The sequence below is a fragment of the Rhinichthys klamathensis genome, unplaced genomic scaffold (assembly GCF_029890125.1).
Source record: "Rhinichthys klamathensis goyatoka isolate OS25496 unplaced genomic scaffold, OSU_Roscu_1.1 h1tg000378l_1, whole genome shotgun sequence".
Lineage (NCBI taxonomy): Eukaryota > Metazoa > Chordata > Actinopteri > Cypriniformes > Leuciscidae > Rhinichthys > Rhinichthys klamathensis.
The window spans coordinates 1,063,297-1,081,807 of NW_026606885.1; the positions used below are offsets into that span (position 1 = coordinate 1,063,297).

General features: G+C 44.8%; 1 protein-coding gene across 1 annotated transcript in view; it reads left to right on the forward strand.

The window, feature by feature from the left end:
• The window catches only part of adcy7 (adenylate cyclase 7), a 69,679-nt gene that overhangs the window by 47,790 nt on the left and 3,378 nt on the right, over positions 1-18,511 (forward strand). Inside the window, exons 17-24 of the mRNA XM_056233838.1 lie at positions 322-459; positions 859-951; positions 1,242-1,420; positions 8,016-8,127; positions 8,250-8,408; positions 9,922-10,068; positions 10,555-10,659; positions 16,009-16,123. Of these exons, the coding sequence (XP_056089813.1) occupies positions 322-459; positions 859-951; positions 1,242-1,420; positions 8,016-8,127; positions 8,250-8,408; positions 9,922-10,068; positions 10,555-10,659; positions 16,009-16,123 (1,048 nt within the window). The remainder of the gene's footprint in view (positions 1-321; positions 460-858; positions 952-1,241; positions 1,421-8,015; positions 8,128-8,249; positions 8,409-9,921; positions 10,069-10,554; positions 10,660-16,008; positions 16,124-18,511) is intronic.

Genomic DNA, 18,511 nt, shown 5'->3' on the forward strand with positions numbered 1-18,511 from the left:
GATGGTTTCTGGGGTATTTTTGTGGTTTTGTAGATGCTGGAGCATGCAGTGCCTCCCTTGCTGTGTACAATGCTGTAATGTGGAGAATGTCATATGCTGTGTCCATTGTTGGCACTGAATTATATTGGAATGTAAAATAACTAAAAACAGTTGCTACGATGTTGCAAACTGAAATACTCCCAGTGTCCTCTCTGCCCCGTTCAAATACACTGTTGCTTTTTCCAACGTACTCTGGCTTCAGTAACCTTGAGCTTTTGCTCAGGTCAAATCCAGCTTTCTTTCTCTTTGAACAGCTGTTTTTCCCTTCTTTTTCTTGCTCAGAGGCAGTTTCCAGAGAAGTTGAAGTCATGCACGTGGCTCTCGGCTCTTTCAGAAGCAGTGGTTAAGAGACCTTTTCTGCGCCTCCCATTGGCAACTGTAGCCACCGCAATCATAGTCATCATCGCCATGTTCAACTTGGTAATGCTCAGCCTTTCTGTCACTGCAATAAAGGTCACAAATACATGATTTAGTTTAGTGTCTCATGCTGGGGGTAACACACTAAAAACACTCACAACAGAAATTAGACTTTTTTATGCTTAGGTCCTCAGACAATATTTTTGGTATATGTGTTCACTGAAGCATTGCAAAAAGAGTTGGTAACGCTTCCTTTTACAGTCCTGTTACCCATGTACATACTATGTACTTATTATAGTAATTACAATTACTGGGTAATAACTAGGTACTAACCCTGAACCTACCCCTAAACCTAACCCTAACCCATGTACTTACCTTATATTAGCCAGTACTTTCTAGGTAAGTACACGTAAGTACTGTACCACCTGTTAACATTTTTTTTCACAGTCTTTCACTCCACAGTATTTAAAAAACCCGGAGAATTTATGTGCCACTCTGCTACAAAATAACAGCAACATTCCTGATTCTGTCAAAGATGACCTTTCGTATTTGCCTGTGAGTATCAAGCACTTTTATTTACATATCTAAATGGAGACATGGCCTAAACTTCTGTTATTTTTGTATACAGCTAATTATAAATACAACAAACTAACCCGAACCCACATCATAACCCTAAAAATGATTTACATTATTATATGATTTAATTTACTCATTTATCATCTTTATAAATGAGTACGTGTCATAGCCCTGATGTTAGATTATGAGAGTATTATAACTGCTGTCTTGTTGCCAAAGAAACAATAGAAAAATGATTTATTGAGTTTCTGTATGGTTTGTCTTTCCAGTACTCAGTATATAATTGTATATTGGCGTTGATCGCCTGTGGAGTGTTTTTGAGGGTGAGTTTGGAGCTGAAGGTGGCCTTCCTCTTCATCGTCTCAACTATTTCCTACATCATCATCTTCTACTCCCAGCAGAATCTCTTCAGCAGCTACAGCTGCCTGCTCTACACCAACCACAGCTGGTACACTCTCAAATACACATGCATGTGTCTTATACTTGCACTCTGTTGATTTTCATATCATTTTCATAAATGTATATTTAATTGTAGATGCTTATATTACCCCTGTTTTTTGCTGTCAACTTAGTTATTCTATTAATATTTGAGCACTCTTACATGTTATCATTAGCAAATCTCAAAATAAATATCCACTTGTTTCATACTGGACATTTAAAACATACTCGGTTACTAACGTAACCTCGGTTCTCTCTAGAGAGGGAACGAGTACTGCGTAATAGCTTACGCTAGGGGAAAAACTCTTTTCCGCGAGATATTGAAGCCAAAAATTATCCTTAATTTTTTATTAATGTAAAACGCTTTGCAGCAGCAAGCAGACATAGGCGAAACAGCTCGCGCGCCTATTGGTTGCTCTGCAGCAAATGCAGCAGCCTATCGAGAGAGACTCTGCGTGACGTAATGACCAATGGGGGCAATTCGCGCCCATATCGTCACGTCCCGCCAGAAGGGGCGTGGTCTCACCCTATAAATATGCTCGTTAGGCTGATACAAGCTGGTTTTTATCACTGAAGCGAACCAGAGCGTATTCCAAGCACGGCAAGATACGCAGTACTCGTTCCCTCTCTAGAGAGAACCGAGGTTACGTTAGTAACCGAGTACGTTCTCTTACGAGAGTATCTCTCGTACTGCGTAATAGCTTACGCTAGGGGAACACAATGCAACACGCCGTGCGTACAGGGATCCACACCAAAGTCCCGGGGGCCGAAGCCCAGGGCTCATGTAATGCATAATCACCATAAACTCACATAGAGTGGAGGAAGAGAGGCTGGAAGCGTCATTCCCTATAAAAAAGCACCCAGCGGGGCTATTATATGACAATAAAACGCGCAGCCAGGGTGAAAGCTTTCAGCCTGATCTGGGTGGCCATACGTGTGTCAACACTCATGGGGCTGCAGTAAACTCAGCATCTGGGCCGCACAGCGGGGCAGATAGCACTGAATTTTAGACCTCCAAAAGCTTAGCTTGTAAGGCGGTACCTCCAGGTTATAGTATTTTATAAATGTAGACGGCGAGGCCCAGCCCGCGGCCGTACAGATATCTTGCAGGGAAACCCCGCTCGACCACGCCCACGAAGAGGCCACGCCTCTCGTGGAGTGCGCCCTGACACCCAAGGGGCACTGTAGGCCCTTCGCAGAGTAAGCGAGCGCAATGGCATCCACTATCCATCTGGATAGGCTCTGTTTTGAGGCGGCGAGTCCCTTGGAACGCCCGCCAAACAAAACAAAAAGCTGCTCCGTCTGTCTGAAAACAGACGAGCGTGACACATAAGCTCTCAATGCCCTGACGGGGCAAAGGAGACTCGCATCCTCCTCCTCACTGAGAACCGGAAGGGCGGACAGGGAAATTACCTGGGCCCTGAACGGTGTATTGAGGGATTTCGGGACATACCCATGCTTTTGTTTGAGAATGACCTTCGAGTCATTAGGCCCAAACTCCATACACGACGCGCTTACTGAAAGCGCCTGTAAGTCCCCTATGCGCTTCACTGAAGCGAGAGCCATGAGAAACACTGTTTTGAACGACAGGTGTTTCATGTCCACCAGCTGGATTGGCTCGAACGGGGCGCCTTTCATGGCCTCCAGGACCGTGGAAAGGTCCCACGTCGGGACTGAAGGGGGCCTGGGAGGGTTCAGCCTCCGAGCTCCCCTAAGGAAACGCACGACTAAGTCGTTTTTCCCCAGCGACTGGCCAGACACCGGTTTTGCAAACGTTGCTATGGCCGCCACATATACTTTGAGCGTGGATGGGGTCCTGCCCTTATCCAGTAGCTCTTGAAGGAAGGAAAGCACTTCCGAAACCCCGCATTCCACAGGTGAAAAGCTCTGGGCTTGACACCATGCAGAGAAAACAGACCATTTCGAGGAGTAGAGCCGCCTGGTAGACGGAGCTCTAGCCTGCGCGATCGTGTTTAACACTCCTTCTGGGAGGCTAGCGGGTACCCGTTGATGGCCCATGCGTGCAGGGACCAGAGAGGAGGTCTCTCCTCAATGGTACAGGCCATGGGGCAGTGCTGGTCAGCTGCATCAGGGCAGGGAACCACGTCTGGTTTGTCCAGAGCGGAGCTACGAGCAGCACTGGGCATCCGTTCTCCCTGATTCGTTCCAACACCTGAGGCAGGAGCGAGACAGGAGGAAAAGCATATAGGGGGCAGCGGGGCCAAACATGAGCCAGCGCGTCCTTGCTTTTCGAGAAAAACTCCGGGCAATGAGCGTTTTCGTGGGACGCGAATAGGTCCACCTGTGCTCTGCCGAACGTTTTCCACAGCAGCTGGACCGTCTGCGGGTGCAGCGACCATTCCCCTGCTGGAACATTGTTTCTGGACAGTCTGTCTGGTCCCACATTCAGGTGACCAGGCACGTGCGCCGCTCTCAGTGAGAGCAGGTTGTGCTGAGCCCAGACCAGGAGGCGTTCCGTCAGCCTGTGAAGGTTTCGTGACCTGACGCCGCCCTGGCGATTTATGTATGCCACCACTGACATGTTGTCCGACCGGACCAAGACGTGGTGGCCTGTTACCTGGGGACAAAAACGCCGTAGCGCTTTGTCGACTGCTATCATCTCCAAGCAGTTTATGTGAAGGAGCTTTTCCCGTTCTGACCACAGGCCAGCTAGCGGTCTGCCCTCGAGCAGCGCTCCCCACCCCGAGGTGGAGGCGTCCGTAGACACCACCTTCACACTCGAAGCGGTCCCCAGACTCACACCTGACTGATACCAGTCGGTTATTTTCCAAGGTTCCAGAGCTGAAACACACTGAAGGTCGACCCTGAGGCGAAACAGACCCGCTGTCCATGCCCTGGGTGGAACCCGCGCTTTCAGCCACATCTGCAGTGGGCGCATGCGGAGCAAGCCCAACTGGAGTACAGAGGCTGCTGAGGCCATCAGCCCCAGCATTTTCTGAAACCTTTTGAGCGGAACTATCGCGCCGTGGCGGAAGGATTTCACGCCGCGCTGAATATTTAGCACGCGCTCTGGTGACAGGCGTGCTGTCATGGACAGCGAGTCCAACACGGTTCCCAGAAAGGAAATTTTCTGACTGGGAGACAGTGAGCTGTTCGTCCAATTGACTGTGAGGCCTAGCTCCTCGAGGTGCTCGAGTAATGCGGCCCTGTGTTCTATGAGCTCCGATCGTGATCGAGCTAGAATCAGCCAATCGTCCAAGTAGTTCAGGACTCGCATGCCCTGAAGTCTCAGGGGTGCGAGCGCCGCGTCCATGCACTTCGTAAATGTACGAGGTGCTAGGGACAGGCCGAACGGCAGGACTGTGTATTGATATGCCTGGCCCTCGAAGGCGAATCTCAAAAATCGCCTGTGATGGGACGCTATTTGTATTAGGAAATAGGCGTCTTTTAGATCTATCGACATAAACCAGTCCCCGTGGCGCACTTGCGCGAGGATTTTCCTGGTCGTAAGCATTCTGAACTGGCGTTTGACAAGCACTCTGTTCAGCTGTCGTAGATCTAAAATGGGTCTGAGACCCCCATCCTTTTTCGGTACCAGAAAATATCTGCTGTATAGGCCCCCTTCGCTCTGAGCCTGAGATAAAGGTTCTATAGCCCCTTTGCTCAGTAGTTTCGCTATCTCGGCACGAAGTAGATGAGACACTTCGTTTTTCACTGTAGTTTCGAAGCGCGCCGTATAACGGCGCGGGCGTCGAGCGAATTGTAGCGAATAGCCTCTCTTTATAGTGTTCAGCACCCATTCTGATACCCCGGGAAGCTTTGACCACGCATCTGCATGAATAGCTAGGGGCAGAATGAAATCCGGGCTCTGGTCGCGGCAAAACGGCAGCTCGAGAGCCCGGGCATACTGGGAACACAACACCGTGTTTACAGCGTTCGAGGCGGGGGGCGCGCTGATCACAGCGGGCGGCCTGACCGCGCTCAGCTTTTTTATGGCAGATTGTGCAGAAAAAGCGAGCGGGGGAGATCCCGTAGGAATCGGCGTGTCTGTGACAAAATGTGGGCGCGGGGCTGCGGGCACATTTATAACACTGAAAACACTGTCGTTCATGGCCGACTGAATGTGTGTTGGTTTCGTTTTTACAGAAACCAAGGGACACGCAGCATGTAGTGTGAGCGGGCATGGTGACATGGGCGCGTTTACTACATTGTTTGCACAATCGACCGGAGTCGATTTTATTTGTGCTAGCCCTGCACCGTGGCGGGCTGTGTCTGTGTGTGTGAATGGGCACTGGGTGGGCATTCTTACAACACTTATAACACCATCGGCCGTGGCCGGAACACCAGAAAATGCACTCTTTATTGGATTTATCTGGGTAGCCGTAAAAACGGCTTTTGTGCGCAGGCAAACGGGCTGAGACACCGGCTGGCTCACTGCGAAATACACTGGGACAGTCGCGATGTTTGGAACTGACCGAGCGAGAAGTTTTGGTGGAAATCCGGCCGCAGCGGGATCTGAACACCGTCGCTTTCCTAGAATGGCTAGGAAGATTTTGAGGCCTCGGGCTTGATCTCAATCCTCGGCCGGGGCCCGCGCTGAGGGGGGCGGCGTCCAGCAGAGCGAGAGCGCGGTCTTTGGTCTCGGGCGTGGCGGCGCTGTGAAGCGGCGGCGGCGGGCGGTGCAGGCTGCGGCTGAGAACTGCGAGCAGACGGCTGTTTTGAGCGGCCTGCAGCGGAGCTCGAGCGCTTCGGAAGGAAGTGCTTCATGGCCTGCGAAGTCTTTTGCACCTCCATGAATCTGTCCGCGAAATCTTTGACGGCAGATCCGAAAAGGCCCGCTTGTGAAATGGGCGCGTCGAGGAACACAGAGCGCTCGGCTTCCGTCATCTCGGACAGCGTCAGCCACAAGTGTCTCTCAGCCACGGTGAGAGAGGCCATGTTCCGTCCTATGGCCTGTGCAGCGGCTTTAGTAGCGCGAAGAGCGAGGTCTGTAGCGCTTCTCAGGTCCGCCACGCAGATCGCTCCGGGTCCTTCCTCGTCCAATTTAAGGAGAAGGTCGGCTTGGTAGATCTGCAGGATAGCCATAGTGTGCAGCGCTGAAACTGCTTGCCCGGCGGCGGTGTAAGCGCGACCGTGCATGGTTGACGTCACTCGGCAGGCTTTAGAAGGTAGCGTCGTGTGAGCGCGCCGTCCAGCGGAGGGCGGGCAGAGATGAGACGCTACAGCTGGTTCCACAGGAGGAACAGAAAGGTATCCTCTGTCCTTCGCGCCATCCACCGAGGAGAAAGCAGCAGAGGCAGAGGTACGCAGCCTGGCGGAGAAGGGGGCGTTCCACGATTTAGTCACTTCCTCGTGAAGTTCCGGGAGGAAGGGCGCGGGCCGCGATTTCGTCGGAGCCTCGTCATTTCCGAGAAAGCGTCCGTCCATTCTGTTGCGCGGCGGCTGCGCGGGCGCCTCCCAATCGAGGCCGATGCTTTCCACGGCCTGAGAGAGCAGACGCATCAGCTCAGTCTCAATGCCGGCTCTCTTACCAGTGGGCTGGCGGGAAACGCTAGCGGAGGGGAGATCCACGGAGCTCGCCCAATCCTCACTATCGGATGCCAGAAGAGAACACGCCTCGGTGGGTTCGTCAAACTCGTGGATGGACGCGGCGGCAGGCGGCGGCCGTTGTCCGTCAGTGAGCGACTCGAGCGAAACCGGCGAAGCTGGCGGGCGAACCGGCGAGCTTTGGCGGGCTGGAGAAAGCTCGAGAGCGCGCTGGGCGCGGCGCTTCTTGCGGCGCGGCACCACGGCGGGCTGCGGTGAAGGCTCGGAGAATGATGCCAGGCGAGTCCTCAGAGTCACCATGGGCAAAAGCTCGCAATGAGGGCATCCGCCGTCAGCGAGCGCGAGAGCCGCGTGATCCTCACCCAGGCAGGAAACACAGATGACGTGCCGGTCTCCATCGCTGAGCGGGGCGCGGCACGAGCCACAGGAAGGCATCTTTAAAAAGACGCAGCTCTTTTTGTGAGAGAAGTGTGAGTCGCGTCAAGTAAGCGAGCAAACACTCTCAACAGAGTAAATACACACAGAGTATGAAAAGGATATAGAACGCCGGAAAGCGCAGCAGGTACGGCAGTTGAAGGCGGCGAGGCCAGCGACTCCAGAGCTCGTCCCGCTGAAAGGCTTGCTTCGACGGCGCGGCTTCTCACTCCGGATCCAGCGATGCGTGTGCTTCGCTGAAGAGGTAAAAATCAGCTTGTATCAGCCTAACGAGCATATTTATAGGGTGAGACCACGCCCCTTCTGGCGGGACGTGACGATATGGGCGCGAATTGCCCCCATTGGTCATTACGTCACGCAGAGTCTCTCTCGATAGGCTGCTGCATTTGCTGCAGAGCAACCAATAGGCGCGCGAGCTGTTTCGCCTATGTCTGCTTGCTGCTGCAAAGCGTTTTACATTAATAAAAAATTAAGGATTATTTTTGGCTTCAATATCTCGCGGAAAAGAGTTTTTCCCCTAGCGTAAGCTATTACGCAGTACGAGAGATACTCTCGTAAGAGAACAATAGATTTTTAGTGTTTTTAATAATAATCTGTATTGGCAAGGATTTTAATATATGTGCATCTCTGTTAAAATCATGTCTATTGTTTGTCTGTTGTAGTGTAGAGGACAATCTGATGCTGTGCAAAGCAGGAATTATGAAGCACCCACAAATCATGAGCTGCATCTACATCACACTCTTCCTCTTTACCATGCTGCTCATATCCCGCCAGGTACACACCTCATGCCACACACACACACACACACACACACACACACACACACACACACACACAGTAATACTGAGCAGAGAAAGTCACACCCACCCTTGCTCTGTCCTCTCTCTTCCCTTCAGAATGAGTACTGTTGTCGTCAAGACTTCCTGTTGAAGAACAAGAACCTGGCCGATAAGGAAGAAGTCGAGCTGTGCGAAAACCTGAACCGGCTGCTTTTGGAAAATGTTCTCCCTGCGCACGTGGCCTCTCTCTTCGTGGGCGAGAACAAAAAGAATGAGGTGGGGCTGCTGTCCACTATCTCTTTACTAAACCGGAAATACAAGGTAGGAACCGGCTTTGAGTGAGTGGGGTGAACCTGTATATCATCCGCTTCTGTTTCCCATACAAGACCAGACATATTCCCAACAGTGATTCCCAACCAGGGGTACCTGAGCCGGTTCCAGAGGGCACTTGGAATGATTTCGATTTTGCTTCGTTGAATATTAAAAAAAAAAAAAAAAAAAAATGGATGTCAATACATTAAAAGAACTATTTATGAATAATGTTATGGTTTTGCAGATCTTTTTAAGGAAAGAAAACAAAATAATATGTGTAAAATTAACATTTGTAAGAGCCATTTGTACAGATTGGACTGTGGCAGTACATAAGATTAAAAAGGTTGGGAAACACTGCCATTTACCACACAAGATCATATCATAAAATACCGTTCCAATATCATTACTGTATGATTACAATGTAGACTATACAAAGAATACTAAGTCACCCTACACTGTATTTTATGGTAACCTCTCTACCATTTTCAACCACAGTCCATAATTTACCTTTTCATATTTAAGAAAGATTCAAAACTTTAGGTCGGAAAAAAGGCCTGAAATATTTACAGAAATTAATATATTTTTTATTCCTCCCTGATCTGCATTCTTTCAAGAAATGTTAGTATAATTTTACAATTATCTAGTACAATGATTGGGTCATTTTTCGTATTCTCACTGTCCAGAAATTATTTTAATTTGTCTCTGCTTGTCCAAGTTGCAGGTCAGTAAGATTTTTTATGTTTTTTAAAAAAGTCTCTCCACTGCTCAAGGCTGAATTTATTTGAAATATGGTAGAACAGTGATATTGTGAAATATTATTACAAATTAAAATAACTGTTTTCTATTTTAATATATTTTGAAAAAGTAATTTATTCCTGTGATGCCAAAGCTCAATTTCCAGCAGCCATTACTCCAGTCTTCAGTGTCACATGATCCTTCAGAAATCATTCTAATATGCTGATTTGCTGCTCTAGAAAAATTTCTTGTCACTAACAGTGTTGAAAAAAGTTGTGATACAAAACCTTGATACAATTCTAAAAGAACACCATTTATTTGAAATAGAATTTTTTTGTAACAGTGAAAAGTCTTTTCTGTCACCTTTGACCATGTGTCCGTGCTAAATAAACATATTAATTTAAAAGTATATATATAACTTTCTTATATATAACTTTTATTGTTTTTTTACTTTTTAATATGGAGATTTTTCATTCGTGAAACAATTCATGTCTCAATACATTTAGTCTCGTTCCTCCCTTGATTTTATTTATCCCCAGTTTATTTGGTGAATATTTTATTCATGTTACTCAAAACACTCATGTCATGTGTGGTATCGTATCAGTCGTACCTCATGTCATCTGTGAGTCTGTGAATATCCTTTCATAAAACATGTTGTTGTTGTTTCTGTTGTGCCATGTGAATAATAATTACACTGAATCATTGAACTCTTGCTGCATGTGTCTCCGATCCTCTTCTCCAGGACCTGTACTATAAGTCATATGACTGCGTATGTGTGATGTTTGCCTCTGTGCCGGACTTCAAAGAGTTCTACACTGAGTGTGACATCAATAAAGAAGGACTGGAGTGTTTGAGGCTCCTCAATGAGATCATCGCCGACTTTGATGAGGTCAGAGTGATGTCACGTCTCATGTCTCGCAGCATATGTGATGGTCCTGCTTTTCTTCTCTTCTTATTCCCTGAATGAATGGATGAATCATTGTATATGAATAGTGCTTCTCTGCCAACATCTGAAGAGCTTCCAAGGGCGTCACCCAAGTAATCATTCGAGTAGTTTGATGAAATGAGGCAGCCATTGTTGTACACTCACATCACTTCAGCTGCTTATTTCTGTGAGCTGCGAACAAAGCCCTGGCTTGACTGACTTCATGGTTAGGATCTAAATACAGGTGGTCCATGCTTGGCTTACTTCACTTATTACTAGTGTTAAGTTTCAGTGTGGTATGGCTGCTGTCCCGCTTCTTTCAGTTCTTATTATCCTCCCGTTCTCTCTCTCTGCCATTTAAGATAATGCAAGATAACATCTTGCCATGAATTTCTACTGCTCGGAAACATTGACATCCACTCTGTCCTTCTCTCTTCTCCTTACCTGCAGTTGCTGTCTAAGCCCAAGTTCAGTGGTGTGGAGAAGATTAAAACCATCGGCAGCACGTACATGGCTGCGGCAGGACTGAGTGGACCTCCAGAGCAGAGCAGCCAGGTACTTACTGCACGACCTTAAGTAATCTAGAAAAATGTAATCAAAGCTAATTTAAACCACGACTCTCACAAATGCATTCATAAAATCAATAAATGTCAGTTTGTTAAATTCTCAACTGCCTTTACCTCTCATGTATCTTGTATATTTAATTAATAAAAAAAAAGAGAGGGAGAGAGATAGAGATGGATGCTCTCTCTCTCATACTAATTGTAGCCCACTGTTACCAGTTTGTTTTATGTTAATTTGTCAGCTTTTGCTGTCATACTTTTGATGTTTTAGTAGCTTTTATCTCACATATTTGCTTCTAAATGGAATGCAGGCATTTTAAATGTGCCATATGTCACTATGCACCAATCAGTAATGGTGGCATTGGCATATCCTGAGGCTTTGCTTTAGGATTACTAAAAAATCAATTTTATGAAAATGAATTGCAAAACATTGTGAATTCAATTTAGATAACTCTGATTAAGCCACACATTAAATGTAATTTGAAGTCTGTCCATAAAGGGGGCTCGATTCCGAAGCTCAGCTCAAGCTCCCAAACCTACATTTGGAACTTCATTTAGTCTGTTCTCAACAACTAATGGATAGAAACAAGTCCACGTCCTGCATTTTTTCTTTCCGATAACCCGTTTCACCCAAATGTGAAATTTTTGTTGCAAGGGTAGTGTGTAGATCACAATATGGAATAAAAGATCTGTCTCTACTTTTGTGATATTGCGACTTGAAATTAGTGTTTTACACGGCTCTTGTTTGGAATGTAGACAGGGTGTTAAACTAATTTTTAAATTACAGTTAACTGGTGAATTATTACGATTCATTAATAGTAATAAAAGGTTCAATTAGTTGAATTTCTATATTAATGAACATGCAACATCAGGATTGCTGTTATGACTGGTGCATAGCAACAGGTCGTTTGCAGCATATTTAAATCTCAAACGTTCATTCAGGAGGAAAAATCTTTAATGACAGTGAATTTCAAAAGCTTGATAGAAACATCTACCACAATTTAACACAAAATGGACGGTTTTGTTATGGCATCATAAGTCTACGCCACTGCATGACTTAAAGGGTTAGTTCACCCAAAAATGAAAATTATGTCATTAATGACTCACCCTCATGTCGACCCAAGCCCGTAAGACCTCCGTTCATCTGCGGAACACAGTTTAAGATATTTTAGATTTAGTCCAAGAGCTTTCTGTCCCTCCATTGAAAATGTATGTCCTTGTCCAGAAAGGAAATAAAGACATCATCAAAGTAGTCCATGTGACATCAGTGGGTTAGTTAGAATGTTTTGAAGCATCGTAAATACATTTTGGTCCAAAAATAACAAAAACTACGACTTTATTCAATGTTTTTTCGTATTCGTCATTCGGTGGCTCTGAATTGTCAAAACACCATTCAAAATGCTTGTCACAGATGCGAAAAACGCAGAAAATCGAACCCGATCCGAATTTTTTTATGACGGACGAAAGTTTCGGAGGCAGTGTGTAAGCGTGATTGACATAATGTGAGGTCGTATTTATTTTTTAACGTGTGAAAATTTCGTACGCGAATTTCGGACTCGGTGTGCAAGGACCTTAAGTAAGTTTTTAATTGATTCATTTCCTTTGTAAAAATCATTAGTTATTTACTTAGGTGCCGTTTACAGAAAACTTTTAATGTGTTCTAGCTGTTCATTGGCCTGAGAACGCGAACTTTGAAGTAGGTTTCAAAGTGCACGTTTTTGAGAGCGAGATTTGAAAGTGAAACCATTATCATCTCCGTGAAAACTTCAAAAACGTGAATCTGTGAAAACTGTGACGGCATACACATGCGTACAGGCATACACAATTACTCATCTGGCATGCATAATACAGCGTTGAGTGTACCAATGAAAATATGCTTCCCCTTTCAAAGAGCTTACAAAAGAAGCAGACACGTTACACGTTGCATACACACCTTATAATCACCACTGCCGTTAGGGTTGGGTATTGTTTGAATTTGAGCAATTCCGATTCTTATATGGAGAATCCAATAAGGAAAGACAGATATATATATATATACTTTTGCAAAACATTTTGTTACAGCTGAATACCATGAACATAAATCAGCAGGCTAAAGAACACTTACATGAGGAACTTTTGCTATGGTTTTAACAAAAATACTGCAGTAAAAACAACTAGAATTACTAATATATATTTTAAACATTATTAAAGACAAATTAAATGGTCAGTAATAAAATAAGAACAAATAAAAAAATTAGCAATAGCACCAAAATGAATACAACTGATCAGTGACTTTCCTAGGATATTTTGACATCATTTGTGTGTATTTGTCTGTTCAAGAGCAAAAAAATGTGAAAGAGAACTCAATTGAATTCATAATTGCGCACTATGCTGTCAAAATAATTCCAGTTCACTTGGCTACGTGGAAGCAATAAATAATTCTGTATTACACATTTTTAAGGCCAGACAAGTAATTTGTTGAGGTAAATTTGTTAAGGACTACACGTCTGCACACATATAGGTTCAAACGCGCATATACGCATGTGCACGCCGTCAGCGTTTTCACAGGTTTGCACAGAGATAACCTTTTTTTCAACATTTTTCAAGGCTTGCACCTTGGAACCTATTTCAAGGTTTGCGTTCTCGAGCCACCAGGCACTGTTTTGTGCGCATGGGTGGCCGGAGCGCGTTAAGGGTTTTCTGTTAGAACGGTGTCGTGTTAGCGGCCCCTAAGTTAATAACTAATGATCTTTGCAACGGAAGTGAATCTTTAGCTGGACAATAACTGTATTCTAGAGCTGCTGTAAAGCCTAAACAATCTCTGTTACTTTAATTTCCTATTATCACTGTAAAGCTGCTTTGAAACAATCTATATTGTTAAAAGCGCTATATAAATGAAGGTGACTTGACTTGACTATATGAGAGGCGAGTGCATCTTCTTGTGCTTAAATAATTTAAAATCACAATAAAATGTGCTCACAGGAATTGATAAGTGGAATAGAAATTTACGTTTTACAACAAGCATCCGATTCCTGACCTTAAAGGGGTCATATAATGCCATTTTTGTACAAGCTAATATGATTCTTTAGGGTCTAAATTAAAAGTTTGTAATATACTTTAATTAAAAATTCTCATTAGTATTGTAAGAAAACACTTATTTTACCTGGTCAAAAACAGCTCTGTTTTCAGCACGCCGTTTCAGTGCATATGACTTTAAATGATCATGAGCTTTGCTGACTCCGCCTCTCTGTTCTGTGCGTACACGTTTGTAACACAATACCATAACGTGTTGTTCATTATAAACGTGGGATTATGAATTATATGGAGAACGTCGTACATAGAAAACATGCAGTAATGTACCCTGAGTGTAAACCTTAGACTCATTCATCGTGAAGCGATTTGCAAAGATATAAATATTAATATAAAGTTTAATAAAACGTTACACTCACTTCAGTTGTTCTAGAGGTTCAGCAGGAACACGAATATCTGGTACCGATTCTTTATTCAGGAGCAGCTGCTTAGCAAAACCAGCTTTATACTGATCCTCGTTTATAAAGCAGTCTGGTGAGAAATGATTCGCGCAAACACGAGAGCATTGACGTTGCTCGTGGGGAATATTCCCTTCGAAAACAAACTCAACCACTGCGTCTTCAGCGGTTCAGATTTAGGAACATTAAAATGACTGCTGTGTTCGTTATTAAACCCAAGAACAGAACACCACAATCGCTTAGACGCCATTCTGCTCATAGACAGTGCTCCAGCATATCAACAATGAGCGCGCCGGTCCGCGCAGACTATGATTGACAGCTCTCACGAGCGAGGGCGGGTCTGTGTTGAAACGCGCCTATCAATCAACAATCGCGGGAGGGGCGTCCGACCGTGTGACGTCACACGGTCGAACGGCTCGATTTGAGGCAGGGGAAAACATATAAGGAGATTAAAACAAAACCACTGGATGGATTTTTATCATTATATGATGGTTGTGTACAGGCACTGCCAACACACATTTCAGTACAATCAACTTAAAAAAGTGCATGTACCATTATATGACCCCTTTAAGTATCTGACTCCAGAATCGGAATTCGATTCCCAACCTTAGCTGATGGTGCGAGCTGGGTCTTCCAATTCATCCGATGTTTCATTTGGATTTTTCGTCGAATTTTTTTTAAAGCTTTGGCAAACTTTCTGTATTGGATTTATTCTCTTTTGTTTTCTTTCTTTTTTGAGTGCCACTTGGATGTAGCCTGGTTAAAACCAGACCATTCTCAGTTGTAACTGAGTTATGGTCTGGCAAAGCGTCATAGACAAATCATTTCCAGAGGGGCGTCACCAACGGACGTCGCGGATATACCTAAAACCAATCAGAGCAATGAAGGAGATGAGTATGCAGAGCGGTATGTTGTTCTTTGCTCGGTTTTTAACTAAAAGGAAACGTTCAAATCGCTTAAAACAGACGCGATAGCTGATTCGAACGAGTGATGTTCGACGGCGGCATCCATCTTTGTAATGTAGGCTACAAAATCTGCTTCAAAATCCCAGCGCTGTCGTCATCGTGTAAAGCCCGCCCCAACGTTTCTGATTGGTGCCTCGATTTCGACGGATTGGAAATGAGCTTGAATGAGCTCTTTGCCAGACTAACTTTCAGAGCAAATCTAAATTTGCCGGAAGTTGTCTGGGTTTTCCCAGGCTAACTTGGATGTGTGCTTCGTGGTTATTTCTTTCTACTTATCTGGACCAGCTTCTTGCATCTTCTCGCTGGAACATGGTAGCGTAGTGGTGCGTTCCCAATAGCAGTGATGCCGTCCACTGGCACAGCTTTTTTATGGCGAGGAACTTATATGTTGCGTTTGTTCAGAACATGCCAAGTCAACGGTCTGGTTCTGAAGAAGAAAGATTCAGTGAAATTGGCGTTCAGTACCACTTTATAAAGGCAGAGCACCAACCACTTTTCGTGCACTTGAACGCTGTTCAGCAGTTCTTCTTCTGCTGATCTCCCGCGCACCGCACTTTGAGAACCACTGACTACGTGAGATTTGCATGTGAAGTGAACATAGTTGAAAGTTAACATGCTGAAAGTATTTTATGAATTTGAATAATACATACAGTATGTGCTTTAAGATTTCAATTCACCTTGACTACATTGTTATGGAAAATGAAAAGAGTCTTTTCAAGACTCTCCAGCATTTGTGACTGAGGTGCACTTGATGAATAAGGTGATAAAAATTGGAGGCTGCACATTTTTTTACTTTTTTGGCTATGCGAGTCATTTTATTCTCTGACCCCTGCTCACCCTGCATTAATAAAAGTGTCCTTCAAGCTACATCATTCATGTATCTCTGAGCTCTGTTGTGTGTGCTTTCAGGACCGTGAAAGGCAGAATGCACAGATAGGAAACATGGTGGAGTTCGCAATCGCTCTTATCGGCAAGCTGGATGGCATCAACAGACACTCCTTCAACACATTCAGGCTTCGTGTCGGTAAGTCTGGCTACAAAACCCTCAATTCTACATCACTGTTAATTACTCAGTTATTGCTTGGAGGACACTTTATCTCCAGGTATTTCAAGAGATATTTCATTTTAGCCTTTACAGCTCTGACTTTTGAATTAAGGGTTAAAAATGAAACCAATATACAGGATGTAGCTGAAAATCTCATTGAAAAACAAAGGCAGCTCATAAGAGAGAACTCAGGCATCTTCAGCAGCTCAGGGATAACAGATGCGCTCAGGGAACTGGCATGAAATTCTTCATAAACGCTCCATTTAAGACTATGAGAGAACATATCACCCATCTGTGGCTGAGATCTGATCAAACTATAACAACAGACACAAATCCCTTCTAAAAGACTTTATTATAAAAAGGAAAACAACATTCCAGCTGTCACTTTAGGATAACTCACTGTATCACTGGATCTGTTTTTATGCTTCAAGTGCAATCAAGTAGTCTGTGAGTCAAATTATATTATGGTTCAAATACAGTTTTACTGTCACTAAGCAACAACAGTCCAGGGCTACACAAAGGCTATGATTTAATTAAATAAATAGATGCACTGCGTGTTTTAGAGTGAAGCTAGACACTGTGTTCTTTTACACGCAAGCAGCTTTATCCAGTGTTTTCAGCATCTCAGAGTGGCTTGGATCACAGTAAGGCCGTGTCTCCACCAAAGCGTTTTTTTCACGCGCCTTGTGTATTTTTTCAATGGGACCGCCGCGTTTCTTACAACGTCATGATCCGTAACGAGGCGCTGAGCACTCGGCGTTTTTTACAGGTCGACGAGAGTTGAAGAATGTTCAACTTTGGGTAAAACGCAGCGCTCATCAACTGTCACTTTTTACCCAGCCGTCCAATCACAGTGGAGGAGGGGCCGGACAAATACCACACCGACCAACTGTCACAACCAAGGGGGTAATCCATCAGCCGGAAACTGAAGCTTCCCTTCGGGGCCGCCATTGTAGCAGACCATCACCTGCTGTTAGCATTCCATTGACTCCCATTCATTTTGGCGTCACTTTGACAGCGAATAACTTTACATCTGAGGCGTCCAAAGACTCCATTTGTCCATTATTTATTTCTTAAGAAACAGGACAGTGGATAAAAGGCTCCATTACGTTGTATCTTACGTTATGGCCCCGTAGAAGCCGGTTTTGTAAAAATAGGCTAACGATTGCATCATAACCATGCGATTCTCTGTCGCACAGAAGAGAAATGACCGTATAGACAGAAGGAGAAGCTCGCGCAGGCAATCTTTTACTGTCTATGAGGCAATCGGGGGGACATGGAGGCATAAAGTCAAGGGAGAAGCCCATAGATAGAGAGTTCATAAAAGCAACGGCACAAAATATTTCAACAGATTTGTTTCAGATTTCAATTCAGATTTGTCTTGGCACAGCTACTAGAAGGTCAGAACGGTTGCTCACGTCACATCTACGTCGTCAAGCTCAGTGAGTGCTTCTAATGGGCTTCAACTTTCTCCGTTGAAATCTATGGGGTCGCTGTGTCCATTTCTTTTACTGTCTATGGTTACAACATTCTTTCTGTACAACGACATCAACCAGCAGAGCTAACCGAACAAAATGGATGAAAAATAACTTTTTAGTATGAAACAAATTATCTGCGAAATCAGTTACAAGTAAACTGTGCTGTGGATATTCTGTATCATAGCAACGAAACGTCTCAACTGAAAAAACGCTGCGCTGCCAAAGCGCTCTCAAGCGCCCACATCTAGGCGTTTTCAGCTGGCTAAAAACGCTTTGGTGGACACACAGCCTTAAAGTAACACTATGTAGTTTTTCAACCTTCATAATATATTTCCAAGACCCTTGTGATGGTACATCGACTTAAAATAAGTTAAATGACACGTCTGCCATAGCCTGACGTGGTCTGTATCGTTTTTACTGGCACTATGTAACTTCGGGTTTCGGGTAGGAACCCGTGCACAAAAAGAACTACAAAATTCGACTGCTTTACGGCATACATCACTTCCCCCACCACTTCCTCAAATTGTCTGTGGCCATTGCAGACATCCCAAGTCTCCCGGGAGTCTCCTGCGTCTCCCTGATGCCCGCAAATTAGTTCAGATCTGCCGGAATCTAGAGCGCGCATGCGAGACAGAACATACTGCGCGCATAACATACATAGCGCGAGCACGGCAGAGAGAGAGTGTCACGAGAGGTTGAAGCAGACGAGGAAGTAGGATCCATTTGCAGCATTTCTTTATTACCCAAACTCAAACTATACAGACTCAGGAAACAGTACTAGGGAACAGAACAACCAGCATACAACATTAAGGACCCACAAAGACTAAACTAGACATACAGGCTTAAATACAAGGGTAAACAAGCTAACAAGATAACAAGAGGGTGTGGC